Raw genomic sequence first — 22322 nt, 5'->3', positions numbered from 1 at the left:
CCATGCCCGGCTAATTTTTTTCTATTTTTAGTAGAGATGAGGTTTCACCATGTTGGCCAGGCTGGTCTTGAACTCCTGACCTCAGGTGATCCGCCCGCCTCGGCCTCCCAAAGTGCTAGGATTACACGCCTGAGTCACTGTGTCTGGCCTAAAAAAATTTTTTAAGACACAGGGTCTCGCCATGTCGCCCAGGCTGGTCTTGAACACCTGGCTTTAAGCCATCCTCCTGCCTTGGCCTCCCAAAGAGTTGGGATTACAGGCAGGAGCCACCATGCCTGGCCTCACAACTCATTTTTATAAGACCTCCCGCATACAGCTAAGGCCAACAGAAATTCAAAAAATTATCAAAGAGAAGGCTCATGAGTCCTTATTTTAAAATCTGTGGTGAGGAAAATAAAAATGTAGTTAGCTGCCCAGGCTATGGAGTCACGCTGCCTAGGTTTGAACCCTAACTCTGACACCTATTAGCTCTCTAGCTGCAGGCAAGTGACATATCTGTGCCTGTTTCCTCAACTGTAAAATACATGGCATCTTTTTTTTTTTTTTTTGGAGACAGAGTCTTGCTCTGTCCCCCAAGCTGGAGTGCAGTGGAGTGATCTTGGCTCACTGCAGCCTCTGCCTCCCAGGTTCAAGTGATTCTCCTCCTCAGCCTCCCAAGTGGCTGGGATTACAGGCGTCAACAGTCAAGGTAAGTTTTGTATTTTTAGTAGACATGGGCTTTTGCCGTGTTGGCTAGGCTGGTCTCAAACCACTGCCCTCAAGTGTTCCACCCACCTCAGCCTCCCAAAGTGCTGGGATTAAAGGCATGAGCCACTGCACCCAGCCAACATGGCATCGTTGAGAGAATTCAAGGAGACAATGCATGGAAAGCACTTGGCACAGGATCCGGTCTCTAAAAAGTGCTTCATAGTTGGTAGCTACTGAGCCCACTATTCTCATTACAGTCGATATTAGTTTAACTTCTGGTCTTACACCAAGAGGGTATTATTAGGTCTTAGAAAATCCTTGATGGGATGATAGGGATCAGCCCCTAAGATCCAGAGTTAGCAATAAACAATACAACTCATGATACCAAGATAAAGGGCTCTAGCCCCATGGGGAAGAACGTGCAGCAACCTGTTTCACAGTCACAGAAAAAGATCTGTCAACTTGAGCAACCTTCACTTGATCAAAAGACAGAAGGGGAAGGACAGTGCAGAAGTACAAGGAAAATCCATTCACAGTAAATATTCACAGTATTACCTGCACATTACGAAGGGCAGTACTTGTTATAGGGAACTGTGTGGGTTTATTAAACAGGTGAGTGTGGTGCGTTTATAAGACTTCAGACTATTTTAAAAGCCTAAATGTTCTTGAACATTTTGTCTGGGTCTTTTCCTTTGTTATTTGCTTATTGCCCTAGTTGTTAAGTAGAAACTATAACAATACTGCTGTCATCGAATGTCTCACAACCAACTGCCTCCCTTCCCCACACCTTCATCCCACTTCCTACTAGAAGAGGAACGCGTCCCTGGAACTAAAAGTGAGGATGCCACTCTTGCTTGCCATTTATGTCTAGCTATGTAACCCTGGGCAAACCACTTATCTCCCTCTGCAGTCACCTCCCACATCTGTAAAACAAGGATAACAATACCGTTTCCGCAAGGGATTGTAGTGAGGATTAAATGAGGTAAAGTGTGTTGAACACTTAGCATAGTGAGTGACACAGAAGCCATCGATAAACGCTGGATATTATCATCATTATCCTTATTATTACATGTGCTACCAGACTGAAATGGCTCAAGGCGGGATTTTCTCATGGTTTGCAAAGCTCCTTGGCAACCTTGGAAGGCTTTCTGACGGTCAGTGAAAGGAGCTATTCAAGTGCTTTTCTGTTCTTAATGTCAACTTGTAAACTCTTAATCCACTGGATAATTGAAACGTGTTTTAAATGTCTCCCTATAATTGTCCCTGTTTTACAGAGAAGTAACCTGAAGCGTAGAGAAAGAGTAACTGACTCAGGATTTCACACGTAGTAAGTGGCAGAGCCAGAATTTAAATCCAGGCAATCTGAATCCAGAGACGACACTCTTTATCTCTTTACCAAACAAACCATCTTCTTAATGTATGACAACACACACTGTGTGTGCATATTTATGAGAGCATCGTTTAGGTAGCAAATCTGCATTATCATGCTAATCCCATTCTGAGTGTCAGCAAGAAGACAAATCTTTATGGTAGATGTCAGTAACAGACAGCTGTTAGCCAGAGTTGGGCACGTTGGGAATGTTTCAGCTATTTGTGGCTCCCAAGGACTAAACCGGTCCCCAGCTTTTCCCTATTTTCTGATATCTCCAGTTTATGCATCCTTCCAACTCATATGGAGCACCTGCTATGTGTCTAAAAATTGTACTAAAGGCCGGGCGCGGTGGTTCACACCTGTAACCCCAGCACTTTGGGAAGCCAAGACGGGCGGATCACAAGGTCAGGAGACCAGCCTGGCCAACATAGTGAAACCCCGTCTCTACTAAAAATACAAAAATTAGCCGGGTGTGGTGGCAGGTGCCTGTAATCCCAGTTACTCGGGAGGCTGAAGCAGGAGAATTGCTTAAACCCGGGAGGCGGAGGTTGCAGTGAGCTGAGATGGTGCCACTTCACTCCAGCCTGGGTGACAGAGCAAGACTCCATCTCGGGGGAAAAAAAAAACAAACACAAAAAACTGTACTAAGTCCCATGGGATGTATACCAAGATGACTAAGATACTCCTTGTCTTAAGGAGTTTATGACTATAGAAACACATAGACGTGAAAACAGGCTGGGTGCAGTGGTTCTCACCTGTAATCCCAGCACTTTGGGAAGCTGAGACAGGAGGATCACTTGAGGTTAGGAGTTCAAGACCAGCCTGGGCAACATGGTTAAATCCCAACTACTAAAAAAATTAAAAAGTTAGCCGGGCATGGTGGTGCACACTTGCAGTCCCAGCTACTCAGGAGGCTGAGGCAAGAGAATTGCTTCAACCTGGGAGGTGGAGGTTACAGTGAGCCGAGATTGCACCACTGCACTCCAGCCTGGGTAATAGAGCAAGACTCTGTCAAGAAAGAAAGAGAGAGAAGGGGAGAAAGGGAGGAAGGAAAAAAGGCAGGAAAGAAGGAAGGAAGGACAGAGAAAGAGAAAGAAAGAAAAAAGAAAAAGAGAAAGAAAGAAAAAGAGAGAGAAAGAGTAGCTCGCTGCCAGCGCAGTATTCTTAGGGTAAATGGGTACGAGTTAAGTAATCTCTAAATTACTTATAATACCTAATACAGTGTAAATACTGTGTAAATAGTTGTTAAACTGTATTTTTTATTTGTATTTTTGATTGTTGTACTATTACTTTTATTGGGGTTTTTTTGTTTGTTTTTGAGACAGAGTCCCACTCTTATCACCCAGGCTGGAATGTGGAGTGCAGTAGCGGGATCTCGGTTCACTGCAAACTCCACCTCCCGGGTTCAAGCGATTCCTGTACCTCAGCCTCCCAAGTAGCTGGGATTACAGGCATACACGACCATGCCTGGCTAATTTGTGTGTGTATGTGTGCGTGTGTGTGTGTGTCTTTTTAGTAGAAACAGGGTTTCACCATGTTGCACAGGTTGGTCTTGAACTAGGCCTCCGTCCTGGAGTTGAGAGGGGCCAGCCAGACATCTCTAACCCATCTCCAACAGGCACTTCGAATCACACCCACAACTGACCTCAGTGTCTCCTCCCTCCCTGGCTACTCGGTCAAGGGCTCCATCACCCACTCAGCTGCCCAAGCTAGAAAGCTGGGACTCACCCGACTTTCCGCAGTCTCAACCTCACCACATCCCATCTAGTTCTGTGCTGTCAAATCTTCCTCCTGAGAATCTCATCTACCTCTTTGTATTCTCACTGCCACCATCTTGCCCATGGATCCTAACTGGCCCCCTTGCCTCTTCTCAGATCTCTCTCCAATTCTTTTTTTTTTTTTTTTTTTGAGATGGAGTCTCGCTCTGTCGCCCAGGCTGGAGTACAGTGGCGCGATCTCGGCTCACTGCAACCTGCACCTCCCGGGTTCAAGGAATTCTCCTGTCTCAGCCTCCCAAGTAGCTGGGACTACAGGCGCATGCCACCGCGCCCAGATAATTTTTTATTTTTAGTAGAGATGGGGTTTCACCATCTTGGCCAGGCTGGTCTCGAACTCCTGACCTTGTGATCCACCCGCCTCGGCCTCCCAAAGTGCTGGGATTACAGGCTTGAGCCACCGTGCCTGGCTCTCTCTCCAATTCTTTAATCACCCTCCAGTCAGAGTATTCTTTCAAAATTGCAAATCTGATCACATCCTAACTCCATTTAAAATCTTCAGTGGCTCCCCATTGCCCTCCAAATAAACTCTTGGTTCCTAAGCCTGGCTTAAAAGGCCCTCTAAGATCTACTCCCACCAGGTGTGGTGGCTTACGCCTGCAATCCCAGCACTTTGGGAGGCCGAGGTGGGCGGATCAGTTGAGGTCAGCAGTTTGAGACCAGCCTGGCCAACACTGCAAAACCCCAGCTCTTTTAAAAGTATAAAAATTAGCCAGGTTTGGTGGCAGGTGCCTGTAATCCCAGCTACTCGGGAAGCTGAGGCAGGTGAATCACTTGAACCTGGGAGGCAGAGGTTGCAGTGAGCCAAGATTGCACCACTACACTCCAGCCTGAGCGACAGAGCAAGACTCTGTCTCAAACAAACAAAAGGTCTGCTTCCTTTCCGTAGCAATTCCCCATTTTTTCACCCACCTCAACCTGGGATGATCTGGACGTGCACGTCTACATGTAGTTTCCTCAAACGCATGTTCTCCTCCTGCTCCAGACCTTTGCATCCACTGTTCTTTTCCTCTGGAATGCTCTGTTCCACCTATTGCTTGGCTAATTCCAAACAGTCCTTTGGGTTGTAGGTTACCAGTCGCCGTCTTCATGAAACCCCTTCTGTCTACCAGAAAAGACTCATTAGGAGTCTCTCCTGTGTGCTCCTAAGATGTCCTATACTCGCCTCCTCCTGGCACTTACAATGACACCCTCACACCACAAAACACCATCATTTCTACTTACAGATCACTGCAGCAGCGCCTCCTCCTGGCACTTACAATGACACCCTCACACCACAAAACACCATCATTTCTACTTACAGATCACTGCAGTAGCCTGGTAACTGTTCCCCAAACTTACTTGCAAATGGTTCAGAAATAAAAGACACACAGAACACACATACATGCGCACATATACATATGCATACCTATATACACCCGTGTATAGAGATAACCAAATACGGCCAGATGGTAATAGTGAGTCTAGATGAAAGTTATAACAGGAGATCATTATACTTTCTTTCAACTATTCTTTTTTTTTTGTTTTTGAGACAGAGTCTTGCTGTGTTGCCCAGGCTGGGGTGCAATGGCACAACCTCAGCTCACTGTAACCTCCACTTCCCAGGTTCAAGCGATTCTCCTGCCTCAGCCTCCCAAGTAGCTGGGACTACAGGCGCCTGCCACCACGCCTGGCTAATATTTTTTGTATTTTTAGTAGAGACGGGGTTTCACTGTGTTAGCCAGGATGGTGTCGATCTCCTGACCTTGTGATCCACCTGCCTCGGCCTCCCAAAGTGCTGGGATTACAGGCATGAGCCACCGCACCTGGAGAAAATCTTTAAGCTTTTTATGTGATTTCTACAGTTTAAAAGCTTACTGGAAATCAGGAGAGCACAAAACAGGTTGGTAAACAGCCTCTGAGTTTATGGGAGTCACTTCAGTGGGGCCAAAAGAACTCCAAAAACTCTGTAGTTTGAGCATCCCCATCCAAATATCCAAAATCTGAAATACTTCAAAATCAGAATTTATTTTATTTTATTTTATTTTGAGGCAGAGTCTCTGTCACCCAGGCTGGAGTGCAGTGGCACGAATTTGGCTCACTGCAACTTCCGCCTCCCAGGTTCAAGCAATTCTCCTGCCTCAGTCTCCTGAATAGCTGAGACTACAGGCACCGGCCACCACGCCTGGCTAATTTTTGTATTTTTAGTAGAGATGCGGTTTTGCCATGTTGGTCAGGCTGGTCTCAAATGCCCGACCTCAGGTGATCCACCTGCTTTGGCCTCCCAAAGTGCTGGAATTACAGGCGTGAGCCACCGCGCCAGGCCAGGACTCAGAAAACTGTACAGAGTGAGCATCCCTAAACCAAATATCCAAAATCTGAAATGATCTAAAATCCGAAACTTTTTGAACACCCCCAACACGATGCCATAGTGAAAAATTCCACACACATAAGTACTTAACACAAACTTTGTTTCATGCACAAAATTATTTAAAATATTGTATAAAATTACTCTCAGTCTATGTGTATAAGATGTATATGAAACATAAGTGAATTTCATGTTTAGACTTGGTCTCAACCCTAAGATAGCTCATTATATATATGCAGATATACCAAAATCCAAAATCTGAACTAGTTCTGGTTCCAAACATTTGGGATAAAGGATACTCAACCTCTATAAGCACCTAGAGAAAGGACTCTTAAGTGGTAAATGGTAAATCTTGAATATAATGTGTTTCTCATATATAGTCAGCCCTCTGTATCTGAGTTCCACATCTACAAACTCAACCAACTATAATAGAAAATATTCGAAGTAAAAAACAAAAGAAAGAAAAAAAGAAAAAGAAAAAACAGTCCAGGCACGGTGGCTCACGACTGTAATCCCAACACTTTGGGAAGCCGAGGTGGGTGGATCACCTGAGGTCGGGCATTTGAGACCAGCCTGACCAACATGGCAAAACCGCATCTCTACTAAAAATACAAAAATTAGCCAGGCGTGGTGGCCGGCGCCTGTAGTCTCAGCTACTCAGGAGACTGAGGCAGGAGAATTGCTTGAACCTGGGAGGAGGAAGTTGCAGTGAGCCAAATTCGTGCCACTGCACTCCAGCCTGGGTGACAGAGACTCTGCCTCAAAAAAAAGAATTGGAGAGAGATCTGAGAAGAGGCAAGGGGGCCAGTTAGGATCCATGGGCAAGATGGTGGCAGTGAGAATACAAAGAGGTAGATGAGATTCTCAGGAGGAAGATTTGACAGCACAGAACTAGATGGGGATGTGGTGAGGTTGAGACTGCGGAAAGTCGGGTGAGTCCCAGCTTTCTAGCTTGGGCAGCCGAGTGGGCGATGGAGCCCTTGACCGAGTAGCCAGGGAGGGAGGAGACACTGAGGTCAGTTGTGGGTGTGATTCGAAGTGCCTGTTGGAGATGGGTTAGAGATGTCTGGCTGGCCCCTCTGACTCCAGGATGGAGGCCTGCGTGGGAGGCAGTGCAGGCACGTCACGCCCTGTGCCTTCTTCCCACACAGCCTCGGCTTCACCATGTGTGTAAGGAGCTGTTTCCAGTCCTCCTGTCTCCAGTGGGCATGGAGGACAGCCTTCCTGAAACACATCCAGCGCAGGCACCAGGGGTCCCACCGATGGACGCACCTTGGAGGCAGCACCTATAGAGCAGTGATTTTCGACATGGGCGGAGTTCTCATTCCTTCTCCCGGGAGAGTCGCTGCGGGTGAGCTATTCATTCTGTTTTACTTTGGGGGACTAGGGTGCGGTGGGAGAATGGAGGGTGATCAGGAAGGCAGAGGGGAACACTTGGGCAGCAGTGTGTCCTAGCAGGCCATGCTCTGGCTCTCGAGTCAAACTCCAAGCACCACTAGGGGGCTGAGTGTCTTGGGCGCATGGTTTAGCTTCTCCAGATCTTACTTTCCTCATCATTAAATGAGAGCTAATGGTAGTGCCTTCCTCCTTGGGATCTGGCGGAGAGTTATCCATGGGAAGCACTTGCTTAGCACAGTGATTGCTCAGTGCATCCTAAATTCTCAATCAATGATGAGCTGCCATGAGTACTGTGATTAGAATTTAACCACCAAGGCAGGGCACAGTGACTGAGGCCTGTAATCCCAGCACTTTGGGAGACCGAGGTGGGAGGGTCGTTTGAGCCCAGGAGTTCAAGACCAGCCTGAGCAACATAATGAGACCCCATATCTGCAGAAATTTAAAAATTATCCGGGCACAGCCAGGCTCAGTGGCTCACGCCTGTAATCCCAGCACTTTGGGAGGCCGAGGCAGGTGGATCACCTGAGGTCAGGAGTTCAAGACCATCCTGGCCAACATGGTGAAACCCTGTCTCTACTAAAAATATAAAAAAATTAGCCAGGCGTGGTGGCATGTGCCTGTAATCACAGCTACTCAGGAGGCTGAGGCAAAAGAGTCACTGGGAGGTGGAAGTTGCAGTGAGCCAAGATCGTGCCATTGCACTCTAGCCTGGGCAACAAACGTGAAACTCCGTCTCAAAAAAAAAAAAAAAAAAAAAAAATTATCTGGGCACAATCACATGCATCTGTAGTTCTAGCTACTCGGGAGGCTGAGGTGGGAGGATCACATGAGTCCAAGTGGCTGAGCCTGCAGTGAGCCATGATCACACCACTGCACTCCAGCCTGGGCAACAGAGCAAGACCCTGTCTAAACAAAACAAAACAAAAAAACAGCCAGGCGCAGTGGCTCACACCTATAATCCCAGCACTTTCGGAGACCAAGGTGGGCAGATCACAAGATCAAGAGATTGAGACCATCCTGGCTAAAATGGTAAAACCCCATCTCTACTAAAAATACACGAAATTAGCCAGAGGTCGAGACCAGCCTGACCAACATGGTGAAACCCTGTCTCTACTGAAAATACAAAAAAAAAAATTAGCCAGATGTGGTGACGCACACCTGTAATCCTAGCTACTCAGGAGGCTGAGACAAGAGAATCGCTTGAACCCAGGAGGCAGAGGTTGCAGTGAGCAGAGATCGCGCCACTGCACTCCAGCCTAGACAACAGAGTGAGAGTCCGTCTCAAAAAAACAAGGTCGGGCATGGTGGCTCACGCCTGTAATCCCAGCACTTTGGGAGGCTGAGGTGGGTGGATTGCTTGAGGTCAGGAGTTTAAGACCAGTCTGGCCAACATGGTAAAATCCCATCTCTACTAAAAACACAAAAATCAACTGGGCATGGTGGTGCACGTCTATAATCCCAGCTACTCAGGAGGCTGAGGCAGGAGAATCACTTGAACCCGGGAGGCAGAGGTTGTAGAGAGCCGAGATTGTGCCACTGCCCTCCAGCCTGGGCAACAAAACGAGACTTTGTCTCAAAACAACAACAACAAAAATGAAAAACAAAGAATTTAACCACTTTTTCTTGGGAACTGTGCTGCTTCTGAAATCTAGAATGCTGAAATTCCCCCTTTGATTACAGCCTTTATTCTACCCCACTCCCTCTAAACCTGCTTCTGGACCAACAGGGTAAGAGTCAGCCCTCTGGTCTCTGGTCTTCTCTTTATCAGCCCCTTCCTGATTTTACTTCTTTTCTACTCAGTTCAGCTTTTATTAGAGTCGTTTTGGCTTCAAGCAGTAGAAAACCTAAAAAAAAAACAACAAGCTGGAAGTTTCCTTCTCTTGCACATAAAAGCCCAGGTATGTGGTCTGGGGCACTGTGTGATGTGACTCTGTGGTATCAGGGACTCCAGCTCTTTCTAGGATGTTGCTCTGCTGTGACTTTTCATTTCCACTCTCACCTCGTGGTCCGTCTTGGCTGCCTCACCTCCTGCTATCACCTTCTCATGCCAGCCAGGAGGAAGGACAAAGGGTCAGAGAGCCATCCCTCTCCTTCTGACCTTCTGTGGTGGCTGGTTGGCCAGTTCTCCATCCTAAATCAACCCAGGCACAGGTTTTCTATGCCTGCATGTCTAGGCTTTCCAGCACTGCTGACCAAATTACTCAGCCGTGCGAACTGGCTGCACAAGCTAGTTTCTGAGCTCCAGCCTCAGGTGGGCCCTTGGTGCTATGCCTGAGCCTCTCTGTTCCTCCTTCACTCATATCTCTCTCAGGTTTAGGATTGCACCACTGCACCCCTGCCTAGGCAACAGGCTTTTTCAGAGAACCTGCTTTAAAAAAAAAAAAAAAAAAAAAAAAATGCAGTGGAGAAGAACATACTGGACAGAAAGTTTCTTACCATTCTCCAGAATATCTTAAAAACCAGTTCACTTCTCTCCATTCCCACTGCCTGCACCCTTGCCTTCTCTCACTTGAATGGTCATCATCCTCCTAACTCTTCCCCTGCCTCTGGCTCTCTGGATTTTACAAAATCCCCTCCCAGCTCCAGAATTACTTTTCTAAAACACAGATCTTGTGGCTGGGCGTGGTAGTTCACACCTGTAATCCCAGCACTTTGGGAGGCCGAGGCAGGCAGATTGTTTCAGCACAGGAGTTCAAGACCAGCCTGGCCAACATGGTGAAATCTCATATCTACGAAAAATATAAAAAAGTAACAATTCATGTGAGAGTTTATAAATATATCCAATTTCCTAACATCATTTCTGAGAACATCTATTCAAATACCTGTTTTGGGCAAGGCACGGTGGCTTATACCTGTAATCCCAGCACTTTGGGAGGCCAAGACAGGAGGATCACTTGAGGCCAGGAGTTTGAGACCAGCCTGTGTTACATGCTGAGATCTCCATGTCTAAGAAGAATTTTTTTTTTTTTTGAGATGGAGTCTCATTCTGTCACCCAGACTGGAGTGCAGTGGCATGATTTCGGCTCATTGCAACTTTCGCCTCCCGGGTTCAAGTGATTCTCCTGCCTCAGCCTCCTGAGTAGCTAGGATTACAGGCATGCACCACCATACCTGGCTAATTCTTTATATTTTTGATAGAGACGGGGTTTCACCATGTTGGCCAGACTGGTCTAGAACTCCTGACCTCAAGTGATCCACCTGCCTCGGCCTCCCAAAGTGCTGGGATTACAGGCGTAAACTACCGTGCCCGGCCCTAAGAAGAATTTTTTTAAAAAATTACTCAGGCATGGTGGCATGTGCCTGTAGTCCTAGCTGTTTGAGAAACTCCAGCAGGAGGACTGCTTGAGCCCAGGAGTTTGAGGCTGCAGTGAGCCATGATCATGCCACTGCACTCCAGCCTGGGCAACAGAACTAGACCCTGTCTCAAAAGAAAAGAATAAAAACCAAACACTTGTTCTTATCTCGGTTTCTCATCTTCAACATGGTCTTGTAACCCTGAAGCTCAAATCAGTCATAAAGATAAGCAACTAAAATCCTAAAAGTCTATTACAAAAAAACTCCTTCTTTGCCAAATTTCTTAACTTCTTTGTCCAATGCTGTGAAATGCTGTTGGCCTTATGTGTTGATTCCCAATTATCTACTTGCCTTATGGTCCTTAAAGAGTTCTATTAAATCAGCCAAGAATAATCATCCTATGTATAAATCATGATTTATGTCATGATTCCCTTATCCTTGATGCTTTAAATATGTGATGCTCATTCTTTTATTACAGTCACCATCAGCATGCCCACTATGAGGGTTACCTCTTCTGTAACTCCCCAGTTCTCTGTACAAGTGCTTTTCAGCACACATCTTCACATCGTTTGCAGAAGTCTCTAATACAAGTTTACATTTGGAGAACTTTAGTTATACAGTTTCACTTTTGTCCTCAAAACTCTCAAGTGCCCACCGACTGATAGCATGGGTTCTTGCGTTTTTATTTTGAACCAGAATCTCACTCTGTTGCCCAGGCTGGAGTGTGGTAGTGCAATTGTGGTCCACTACAGCCTCTAACTCCTAGGCTCAAGGGAGCTTCTCGCCTCAGCCTCTGAAGTAGCTGGGACTACAGGTGCACACCAGCATGCCCAGCTAATTTTTTAAAATTTTCTTGGTAAATTTTTTTATGTTGCTCAGACAGGTCTCAAAGTCCTGGATTCAAGCCATCCTCTCACTTTGGCCTCCCAAAGTGCACTATAGATTACAGGCGTGAGTTCCCACACCCAGCCTGATACCATGGTCTCTCACTGTGAATTTTGATCTTTTGGCATAAAATTTATCCTGGATTTGATTATCAGAATCAGACCTGAGAACTTGTGACCTGGTTTTCCTACCTGTTTTCCTTGTAGTCACATATCCACAACTGAAAACTTTGTTTCAGATTTTGCTTTGAAGTTTTTATTCCACTTAGAGTAACTAACATAAGCTTCTTGAAAGCAGACAGCAGGTGTTATCCTTTGGTTTGCTCTGTTATCGCACATAGAGTAGGCATTTAGAAGAGAGGCTCGGCAAGTGTATGCTTGGGGACTGATGCTCAGGACCTTCCCTGAGACAGAACATTTGCTCAGTCTGTAGCTCTGTTGTACCTGAGAAAGATTTTGCAAGTGCCATGCGTAGAGACTAGCAATCCCCATATTCTGAGGTTGGCTCTGGTTAAGTCATTGACTTGGCCAACACTTATTGAGCACCTACCATGAGCTGGGCCCTCAAAGCTAAATAAGATGCCAACCTTATTGCCAGCCATCTGTCAGGATGTAGTAGGGGAAAAAACACTTTAATCCGTAATGACTACACAATGCCATAGGTTCAGGATAGGATCGACATTTATTTGTACGGCTTTGGTTTCATTAGAGTCACTGAAGATAAAGCCGTGTTCTGGGAAGTTAAGGACATGTCTTTTCCCTCACTTTTTTTTTTTTTTTTTTTTTGAGACAAAGTCTTGCTCTTGTCCCCCAGGCTGGAGTGTGATGGCGCGATCTCTGCTCACTGCAACCCTGGCCTCCTGGGTTCAAGCGATTCTCTTGCCTCAGCCGGGATTACAGGCGCCTGCCACCACTCCGGGCTAATTTTTGTATTTTTAGTAGAGACAGAGTTTCACCATGTTGGCCAGGCTGGTCTTGAACTCTTGACCTCAGGTGATCTGCCCGCTTCGGCCTCCTAAAAATTGCTGGGATTAGAGGTGTGAGCCACTGTGCCCGGCCTTTTTTTTTTTTTTTAACTGAAGGAAAAGGCTCATGAGGCAATAGATTCACTCATTCCTGGGGAGGGATGCAGGTCCCACGACTTACTGGCTAGCACTAGAGCAAACTCTTCAGTCTCTGTTTCCTCATGTACAAGTTGGAGGTTTCACAGGGCAGTTGGGAGGATTAAATGAAGACAGTGAATGTAAGGTGTTTAGCACTGGGCCTGGCACAGAATGGAGAATGTTACTGTTATACTTACTATGTCCTTACTTCACAGAGAAATGACTACCATACTGAAAATTCTGTTACTGGCCAGGCGCAGTGGCTCATGCCTGTAATCCCAGCGCTTTGGGAGGCTGAAGTGGGCGGATCACAAGGTCAGGAGATCAAGACTATCCTGGCTAACACAGCGAAACCCCACCTCTACTAAAAGTACAAAAAGAAATTAGCCGGGAGTGGTGGCAGGCACCTGTAGTCCCAGCTACTTGGGAGGCTGAGGCAGGAGAATGGCGTGAACCGGGAGGTGGAGCTTGCAGTGAGCCAAGATCGCGCCACTGCACTGCAGACTGGGCAACAGAGTGGGAGTCTGTCTCAAAGGGAAAAAAAAAAAGTTCTGTTACTTGTAATTCAAGATGTTCCTATAAATTGTCAATAAAGGAAAAAGGAACTTCAGTAGAATCATTAAGACAAAAAAAAATGAAGAAATAAATACTTCAAATGTGAACTCAGCACTTTACAATCTACTTCACATACTGCCTAGGTTGCCTTCCCTCCTCCATACACCCAAACGGAGTGTGTGAGATGTCCCTGGATCAGGTTTACCCCCTTTCATAGAGCCCCAAAATAAAGGATCCCAAGCACTAGGCTGCTTGGAGTCTGGAGTGATGATTCATGTGGAAAAAAACTTTTATTTAAAATCACCTGTATTTATTGAATAGAAGCAGACAGGGCTTATTAGAACATTCAATCATTATAATAACATTCGTAACATAATGGGTCACTATTACTGGGATGAATAACCTAGTCACAACAATGCAGGCATGGATAATTGATAATACATTATGTCAGATCATGTGAATGAAAGTTTATATGCCCTGAAAAGCAAACTGGGTGACTCAGAAACTGGCCCAACTGAAACAAGACATTAATAGCAAAGACCCATGAGAAGAGCTAAAATTATTTCATGAAACATGAAAAAACAGAAATAAATAATATTTTATATATGATTTTATGTATGAAAATATAATGAGTTTACAATGAATACCGTATGTCGGGAAATCCCTCTTCGTACATTAGTATGTTTCTACAGATTACATAGTCCAGTCACAGCCTCTGAAGACACCAATTCTCACTTCACATTTGCTTCTATGAGCTTCTTATTCCCACTCAATGCCTGACATGTTTGAGATATTTGGCTTCATCCTTCACTCTTCTCTTTTAGCCTTCCCTGTCTTTTACCTGCTTCCTCTTTTGGTGTGGGCTCTTTCTGGGCCTCTGGTGGAGGGGCCTACTGTGCTGGTGGGGCCTCTGGTGGTGGGGCCTCTGGTGGTGGGGCAGCCTCTGGTGGCGGGGCCTGTGGTGGGGCAGCAGCCTCTGGTGCTGGCGCAGCCTCAGGTGCTGGGGCAGCCTCTGGTGGTGGGGCAGCCTCTGGTGGTGGTGCAGCCTCTGGTGGTGGGGCAGCCTCTGGTGGTGGTGCCTCTGCTGCTGGTGGGGCCTCTGCTGCTGGTGGGGCCTCTCCTGGTGGTAGAGTTTCCTCTCCTGGTTGTGGAGCTTCCTCTCCTGGTGGTAGAGTTTCCTCTCCTGGTTGTGGAGCTTCCTCTCCTGGTGGTGGGGCCTCCTCACCTGGTGGTAGGATTTCTTCTGCTATTGGGACTAGATCTGCTGAAGTCAACTCTGATTCCAGTGTTGTCTCTGTTGATGACTCCTCTACGTCAGCCACTGCTGTCTGAACTTCAGAGCAGAGGTAGGATATTGTAAGTAGAGAGCACAATAATAGTACAAGAAACAAAGGGACTAGTAACACTACCAGTTTATAGTCTACGTCTTGTCTCAGACTTTGACCACGAGCAATACTTTCACTACCACTTTCACTGTTGTTGGTAACTTGCATTCCCGGGGGGCCACTGTCCACACTGCCTCCATTTCCTGGATTTTTACAGTCAGGAGGAGCAAAACCAGACTCACAATGGCAGTGCCTTAAATTGTTGCAAACTCCTTTCCCATGACACGATTCCTCCGGTCTGCAGTCATACAGGAGTATAGAGTGATGAACGCAGGAGTAATCCATGCAGACTTTGTTTGGGGCACAAGAAGTGCCGACGTGCACATTGCCATTATCAGGGATATCAGTAATGTTATCGGCATCCATGCTCCAGCACCAGTCATTGTCATGAGGGACCTGGATCACTGTATGTTGAGCTTTGACTCGTGGTAAGGATTGAACACCTGTACATATGAGTTTCCCACAAAATACATTATCATCTGAACATGTAACATATGTTTGCTGATCCTCAGTGGGATAGCCACAGTTTCCAAACCGGTCTCCTCTGGTATTCATTGAAATGTAACAGTCTTCCGGGGCAGATCTTGCAGGGTACCCATATATATTCACACATTGGTTATCAGGGTTCTTACACTGACCCCCAGAGCAATAGTGAATTCTATCACACAACGTGCCATCTTGCTTGTAGCTGTCTGCAGGGCATTCTGCAGAGCTACCGTCACAATATTCTGGGAGGTCACACTCATCCTGAGTAGGACGGCATAAAAACCCCTTCCTTCTGAAAGTGCAGTCCAGACAGCAGAGGCCATGGCTGCACTCAGCATGCTCCTTCAGAGTACATGTGGGATCACAGCATGGGTCGAGGTGACAGGCAGAACCACAGTCACACTCCTCCGTGTCCTCCACCACGCCATTTCCACAGGCAGAATCCCTACGCTTGCGGCCCCTAGGCCGTGGCTTGTTAAATAGGCAGGCCCCTTTGTGTTCTCGAAGGAACTGGTGGAAGTAGTCAGAGCTGCAGTTGCTGAAGCCACTTTCTTTTGTGATATTTTCATGCATGAGGCAAAAGTGCTTCTCTCTGCAAAAGCAGGCCGAGTGGTCGTGCTGAATACCCAGGTTGTGCCCGAGCTCATGGACCATCAGGGCTGCAAACAACAGCATATCTTCATGATGGAAGGATTCAACAGCCGCCGCAAAACCACTTGAGCAGGCACCACTGAGAAAGGCCTGGCCCGTATTCTGTCCAGGATGATGCCCGACGATCATGTGGGCAACATCATGCTTCGCACGACGGAAGAGCATCTCTTGTCTCCAGCGATTGAAATTCCTGAGTGTGATTTGCAAGTCCACTGCGACATCTATTAGGTCCCCCTCGGTCCAAATCTCCATTCCGGCCAGCACCACCTCTGTGTTTATTCCCCTAGTGAAGCCGTTGGCCAGAGCAATGACATCCACTACTCTCTGGACCGTCTCATTGATGTTACTGCCCCACATCTGGAACCGCTGGTTGTTGACCACGACAAACATCTCCACGTACTTGGTGTGTGACCACAAGTAGGACAGCGCCTGTAGATCATGAGGCTTCCTGCTCCCTTGTTGCCAGCTAGTGGACACCACATGGCTGTCTCTGGAAGTGACACCACAGGAGACTCGCGCTTCATGTGCCATGGTGTATAACACATGTTCAAACCGTCTTGAAGAGTCCATGGGCTCAATGCTGTAAGATTTTTCCTCCTTAATCAGGATGCCCCTGAGACCTGCACAGGTGTTGACAGAAACGAAAGAACCTGACACTCCTTCTATGTAGCCTTCATAGTGGCAGTCATGTGAGATGAAAGGCGATTCTTGCCCCAGGATGCCGTTGTGGTAACTGTAGACTGGAAAGTTATTCACAAAATGGCTTCTCTTCACCTTCAGGTGAACCAAGTGCTTCTGGCCTTGCATAAATAGCAAGTAGGACAGTCCTTCTACTGAGCTATCTCCTCCCTGGACTGTCAGCCTCTTTGGAATAATTATTTCATAGAAAGAGTAATAGATTGATCCCAGGTGACAGTGCATGCTTGGCACAAAAATCACCAAAAGCAGCAAAATCTCTAACCTGATACATGAAGGTCCGGGTACTAGCCCCATTCTCAAGTTCCACTTCTGTGGAGCCCAAGTTTGGAACTTTATCTTAACCTCTTCCAAGGCCACTTGGCTTTTCCATAGATAGAGCAGGATGTTGGCAGAGTCTTTTAATAATGCCAGCACTGACATGGCCCAAATAAATCAGTTAATGATTCTGGGCCTATATCCATCAGCAGAGCTCCCCCTCGCACACAAACCTTTGGAGGCTCAGATGTTAGTCTCAGATCTACACTGGCTCCCTCACTGGCAGTTCTTGCCCAATTCTGAGTCTTACAGATAACTTCAAGCTGTGTTTCTCTTCCTGCTTCTCTCCTGGCCTTCGGCAGTTTCTTTAGTATGTCTTCCTTCCAACGGCAACAACTGTAATCTTCCTTAGTTATATTCCTTTTACCTTCATGGAGAGATATTCCAAGCAGAAGGCCTGTAGTGATCCAGCCAGTACTGTAACTCAGGCAAATTATTCTTTATCCTCAGCTCAGGCCACACAACTTGATATCCGTTAATCTGCTCATTCTTTGAAACCCAACATTCTGGCAGGGGGTGGGGGGAAGGGGACAGGGCTTCTCTGGGGAGCTCTGAAAAGGACAAAGTTCTTTGTGGCCCACTGCCTCTTTCCCTCATTTTTGCAGTTTTCAGGGTACCATTTCTCAGTTCGACTCTCCTTTGTCAGTGTCTGGTTTTTTTTCTCTTTAATTCAAGAAAATCCGTATGTGTATGTCCAAGTTTTCCCTCATTATTGCCGGTTCATAACAAATGAGTTTAGATATTTTATATCTGCATATAATCTTCTCTATCAAGTTTTCCTAAAGCACAGATATATTACATGTTAAGTAAAATGGGCTCAGTTTCACCATGGGGGTATATAAAGGATCAGGATCAAAGTTCAGTTCCTCCAACTGCCCTAATATGAAAACAAACTGTGGGGTCCGGGCACAGTGGCTCACCCCTGTAATCCCAGCACTTTGGGAGGCTGAGGCAGCTGGATCACCTGAGGTCGGGAGTTCAAGACCAGCCTGGCCAGCATGGTGAAACCCCGTCTCTACTAAAAATGCAAAAAGTAGCAGGGCGTGGTGGAGCGCGCCTGTAATCTCAGCTACTCAGGAAGCTGAGGCAGAAGAATTGCTTGAACCCGGGAGGCGTAGGTTGCAGTAAGCCGAGATCACGCCATTGTACTCCAACTTGGGCAACAGAGTGAGACTCCGTCTCAAAAAATACTGTGGGGTCAAAATAAAAGCTGACTAACCAGATGTCTAGTTAACATTTCACCAAGAAAAGAAAACTGGGCTATAGAAGAACTTTTAAAAGATTTCTTCGGTTTGGAACTAAAATCGACCTGAAATGTCTGTGGAAGTCCTTGAATTTGGTTTTCATGTCAGTTTCCTTGGTGTATTTAGCAGTACAAATTTAAAAGGAAAAGAGGCCGGGCGCGGTGGCTCAAGCCTGTAATCCCAGCACTTTGGGAGGCCGAGACGGGCGGATCACAAGGTCAGGAGATCGAGACCATCCTGGCTAACACGGCGAAACCCCGTCTCTACTAAAAACACAAAAAATTAGCCGGGCGAGGTGGCGGTGCCTGTGGTCCCAGCTACTCGGGAGGCTGAGGCAGGAGAATGGCGGGAACCCGGGAGGCGGAGCTTGCAGTGAGCTGAGATCCGGCCACAGCACTCCAGCCTGGGCGACAGAGCGAGACTCCGTCTCAAAAAAAAAAAAAAGGAAAAGAAGCCCTATGCACCCATTCCTTATGCAGTTATTCTGTGCATTCTAGATGAAGAAAAATAAAGCTCTACATTTTTTATCTTGCATAATTTTACAGCAAGTCAAATATTTACAACAAGAGACCTTTCAAATATGAGATATGACTACAGAAAGGAATGTAATGGTACCAGATCTTAGGTAACAGCATGAGAACAGATCAATTTATTCATTATTCCTTAATTCCTAATACAGATAATACAATGTATCAGTAGCATCTAGCAAGAAAATTTATACTGTCACAAATCCACTAAAAAAATTTACAGCAAGAAAAGTGAAATGATTTCCAGCTGTACTTCTTGTGATTTATGTAAGCACAAAGCTTCTTAAAATTATATTTTGAAAATTATCACAGATTTTAGGGTGTTTCCCTGTGTCTTAACCAAAATAGGGCAAATTAGGTTAAGCCATTTGGTGGGATAAAAGAAGATTCAAGAATAGAACATTCTACTTTAAATAAACAATTAAAATGAAGTATCCAATTTTCTGATTCTCAAATTGAAACATATTTTCTTCAATAAATACATGCACACACACATACCCACACACAAGACCTGATTTAAATCTTTTGGCTTCTTTGACCAACAATTACCATTTCTTCAACTCGTTTTTTCTCAAATGAATACAAGCAACATAAACTCTTTTTAAAAAAGAGTAATTCCTGCCAGGCACAGTGGTTTGCTCCTGTAGTCCCAGCTACTTAGAAGGCTGAGGCAAGAGGAGTGCTTGAGCCCAGAAACTTGAGTCTAACCTGGGCAACATAGCAGGATCACGTCTTTTTTAATTTTAATTTATTTATTTCTGAGATGCAGTCTCGCTCTGTCACCCAGGCTGGAGTGCAGTGGGGCGATCTCCACTCACTGCAACCTCTGCCTCCCGGGTTCAAGCAATTCTCCTGCCTCTGCCTCTCAAGCAGCTCGGATTACAGGCATGTGCCACCACACCTGGCTAATTTTTGTATTTTTAGTAGAGACGGCGTTTCGCCATGTTGGCCAGGCTGGTCTTGAACTCCTAAGGTGATCCGCCCGCCTCGGCTTCCCAAAGTGCTGGGATTACATGCATGAGCCACCGCGCTGAGCCTTATCTATGTTTCAAACAATAAATTCAGACTGGCATTCTCCTATGTTCATACATTAGAGAGATACAAGTGTTTTTTACTACATCAAGCTGACTCTTATAACTGTGGTAAAGTCTAAAAGTATTTGACAAGTAATGGCTTTAATAAGCAGAAGGTTAATAAATCATGTAGGCAAACAGGAGAGCATAACCTGCTGCTTTATAAGAATTGTTTTTACAGTGTTGTTTCCACAGGTGTAGGTGTTAGGCCAAAAAATATGAGAAAGATACTGTTTCACTTCCAGTTACGTGCAAATTTCGAGTAGCAAACCTGACGGTTATGTTAAAGTAGAATTTACTGCTGGACTAGGAATACACAAACAAAACTCCACTTCGAAGACCAAGCCATGCTGAGTCCCTTGGGAGCTACTGTTTTTTTTCAAGGCATGCTGTTGCGTTACAACAGCTGGGGCATCCTCCAGAGTGTTCACAAACTTCCAGATTGGTGCTCATTTGGATGTGTCTGGACACAGCACTTATATTAAGGGTCACATGAATTCAGCTTGAAGTAACTGAAACATGGGCAACAGATGCTCAGAGTCAAAGGAAGGATCACTTTGGATGCCTTTTCCATCGCACCTAAAATTCAGCATACACTGAGGGAAAAAAAAAATCATCCTGAGCCTTTTTAGAAGACACCCAAGTCACAATTTTAAGAAGTTACGGATATACTGGATATGCTAGAAGATTCCTCTAAAGAAAAGAACAGTAACAAAAGTAATTACTACTGTTTTTTTCTCCCCATGGAATACTGAACCTCTGCCCTAAGATAGGAAAACTACAGTTGTTCTAATATTACACAAAAGTTAGTGCAGTTTTCCTAACTGTAAGAAGTGATCTGTAAGATTTACATTTCATTGAAAAACACAACAGGCACTTAATTCAACTCTCAGCCAAGTTCTCTGGTCAGTAAATTAAAAAACGTTGGGTTTTTTTCTGTTGCCTGTTAGATTTTTGCCATCATGAAAAGTATTCAGGTCAGGCGCGGTGGCTCATGCCTGTAATCCCAGCACTTTGGGAGGCTGAGGTGGGCGGATCATGAGGTTGGGAGGCCGAGGTGGGCAGATCACAAGGTCAGGAGTTCGAGACCAGCCTGGCCAATATGGTGAAACCCTGTCTCTACTAAAAACTCAAAAATTAGCTGGGCATGGTGGTGCCTGCCTGTAGTCCCAGCTACTCGGAAGGCTGAGGCAGGAGAATCGCTTGAACCCGGGAGGTGGAGGTTGCAGTGAGCCGAGATCAAGCCACTGCACTCCAGCCTGGGGGACAGAGCGAGACTCTATCTTGGTGGTGGGGGGTGGGGAGGTGGGGAGATATATTCAATTCTCCTTAAAGGAAATCCATTTACAACAGTTACCAGTCACCTAAGATTAGTGAACTTTACCTCAAAAAATATCTTTTAATTACAAATTCTCCAAGATAAAAAGGAACCAATGTAGGCCGGGCGCAGTGGTTCATGCCTGTAATCCCAGCACTTTGGGAGGCCGAGGCGGGTGGATCACGAGGTCAGGAGATCAAGACCATCCTGGCTAACACAGTGAAAATCCGTCTCCACTAAAAATACAAAGAGAAATTAGCTGGGTGTGGTGGCAGGCACCTGTAGTCCCAGCTACTCAGGAGACTGAGGCAGAAGAATGGCGTGAACCCAGAAGGCGGAGCTTGCAGTGAGGCGAGATTGCGCCACTGCACTCCAGCCTGGGCGACAGAGCGAGACTCCATCTCAAAAAAAAAAAAGGAACCAATGTAGTAAGGTAATTCTTAAGACACTTTGTGTTTTTATCATCTATTCCCACAGGCAGTCACACACATACAGGGCATACTAACCGAATGTCATCCTGAAGACTCAGGGTGGAGGAATTACTCAGCACAGTGGAGGAGTTAGAAAATAAGTTGCTGGTGAGATCAATTCTGATAGAAGAGAATGCGATGAAAAAAAACTGAGTAACAGATGACTATCCTCTCCCTCTGCTCTGGGAGGTGGAGCCTATCTGCCAGCTTTTCTATGTACCAAAGTAAGTATCCACCAAAAACTGCTTCACACACACACACACACACGAAAATTGGTTATGGAAACCCATACGCACAACAGAAAACTGAAAAAGGACCTAGCCTTATTTTTCCTTCAAACAGCTGCTCTCTGGGCCAAAATCGTGCTTCCTGAAAATGAAGGGTAATAAACAGGATAAACAAAGCCCAGAGAATGCCAACACAAAACCCAGGCAGACATATTACAGAGAAACAAGGCAACCTTATGAAAAAAAAAAACCCAAAACTGGATCATCTTACATGATAATCCAATAGTCCCACTTCAATTATATGTACATTTCTCAGACAAATTATTCCAAAAACAGGACCGGAGGAACAGGGAACGGAAAAAAGGAATGATGGAGCTGGTGAAGGCTGCAGGGAAGGGGAAAGGACAAAGCAGGACCTCCTGGAAGGAGAAAGGGAAGCTCCGGTTAAACATATAAAGAATAGGCCAGGCTTGGTGGCTCACGCCTGTAACCCCAGCACTTTGAGAGGCTGA

The 22322-nt window shown here is 45.9% G+C and overlaps 3 protein-coding genes and 1 long non-coding RNA gene across 4 annotated transcripts in view; 2 read left to right on the top strand and 2 right to left on the bottom strand.

Annotated features, from left to right (window-relative positions):
- The window catches only part of TMEM116 (transmembrane protein 116), a 117668-nt gene extending 114469 nt beyond the window's left edge, over window positions 1–3199 (top strand). The window contains exon 12 of the transcript XR_007717859.1: window positions 557–3199. The gene's annotated coding sequence lies outside the window, so the exon portion shown is untranslated. The remainder of the gene's footprint in view (window positions 1–556) is intronic.
- ERP29 (endoplasmic reticulum protein 29) overlaps window positions 1–22322 on the bottom strand; it is a 221605-nt gene that overhangs the window by 125225 nt on the left and 74058 nt on the right. The window lies entirely within an intron of this gene.
- On the top strand, window positions 4049–13409 carry LOC126931541 (uncharacterized). The gene is made up of 3 exons (XR_007717876.1): window positions 4049–5716; window positions 7333–7532; window positions 13076–13409. It is a non-coding gene; the product is annotated as an uncharacterized LOC126931541 (long non-coding RNA).
- On the bottom strand, window positions 13694–21699 carry LOC126931437 (disintegrin and metalloproteinase domain-containing protein 1a-like). Its single transcript, XM_050749682.1, has 2 exons — window positions 21620–21699; window positions 13694–17730 (listed from the first exon to the last, which is right to left on the bottom strand). Exon 2 carries the CDS (start codon window positions 17054–17056, stop codon window positions 14306–14308), a length of 2751 nt encoding a protein of 916 aa, XP_050605639.1. The 5' UTR covers window positions 17057–17730; window positions 21620–21699; the 3' UTR covers window positions 13694–14305.

The sequence above is a fragment of the Macaca thibetana genome, chromosome 11 (assembly GCF_024542745.1).
Source record: "Macaca thibetana thibetana isolate TM-01 chromosome 11, ASM2454274v1, whole genome shotgun sequence".
Classification (NCBI taxonomy): Eukaryota; Metazoa; Chordata; class Mammalia; order Primates; family Cercopithecidae; genus Macaca; species Macaca thibetana.
Note: the sequence above shows the minus strand (reverse complement) of the source record. Positions and strands in the feature narration are given on the sequence as shown.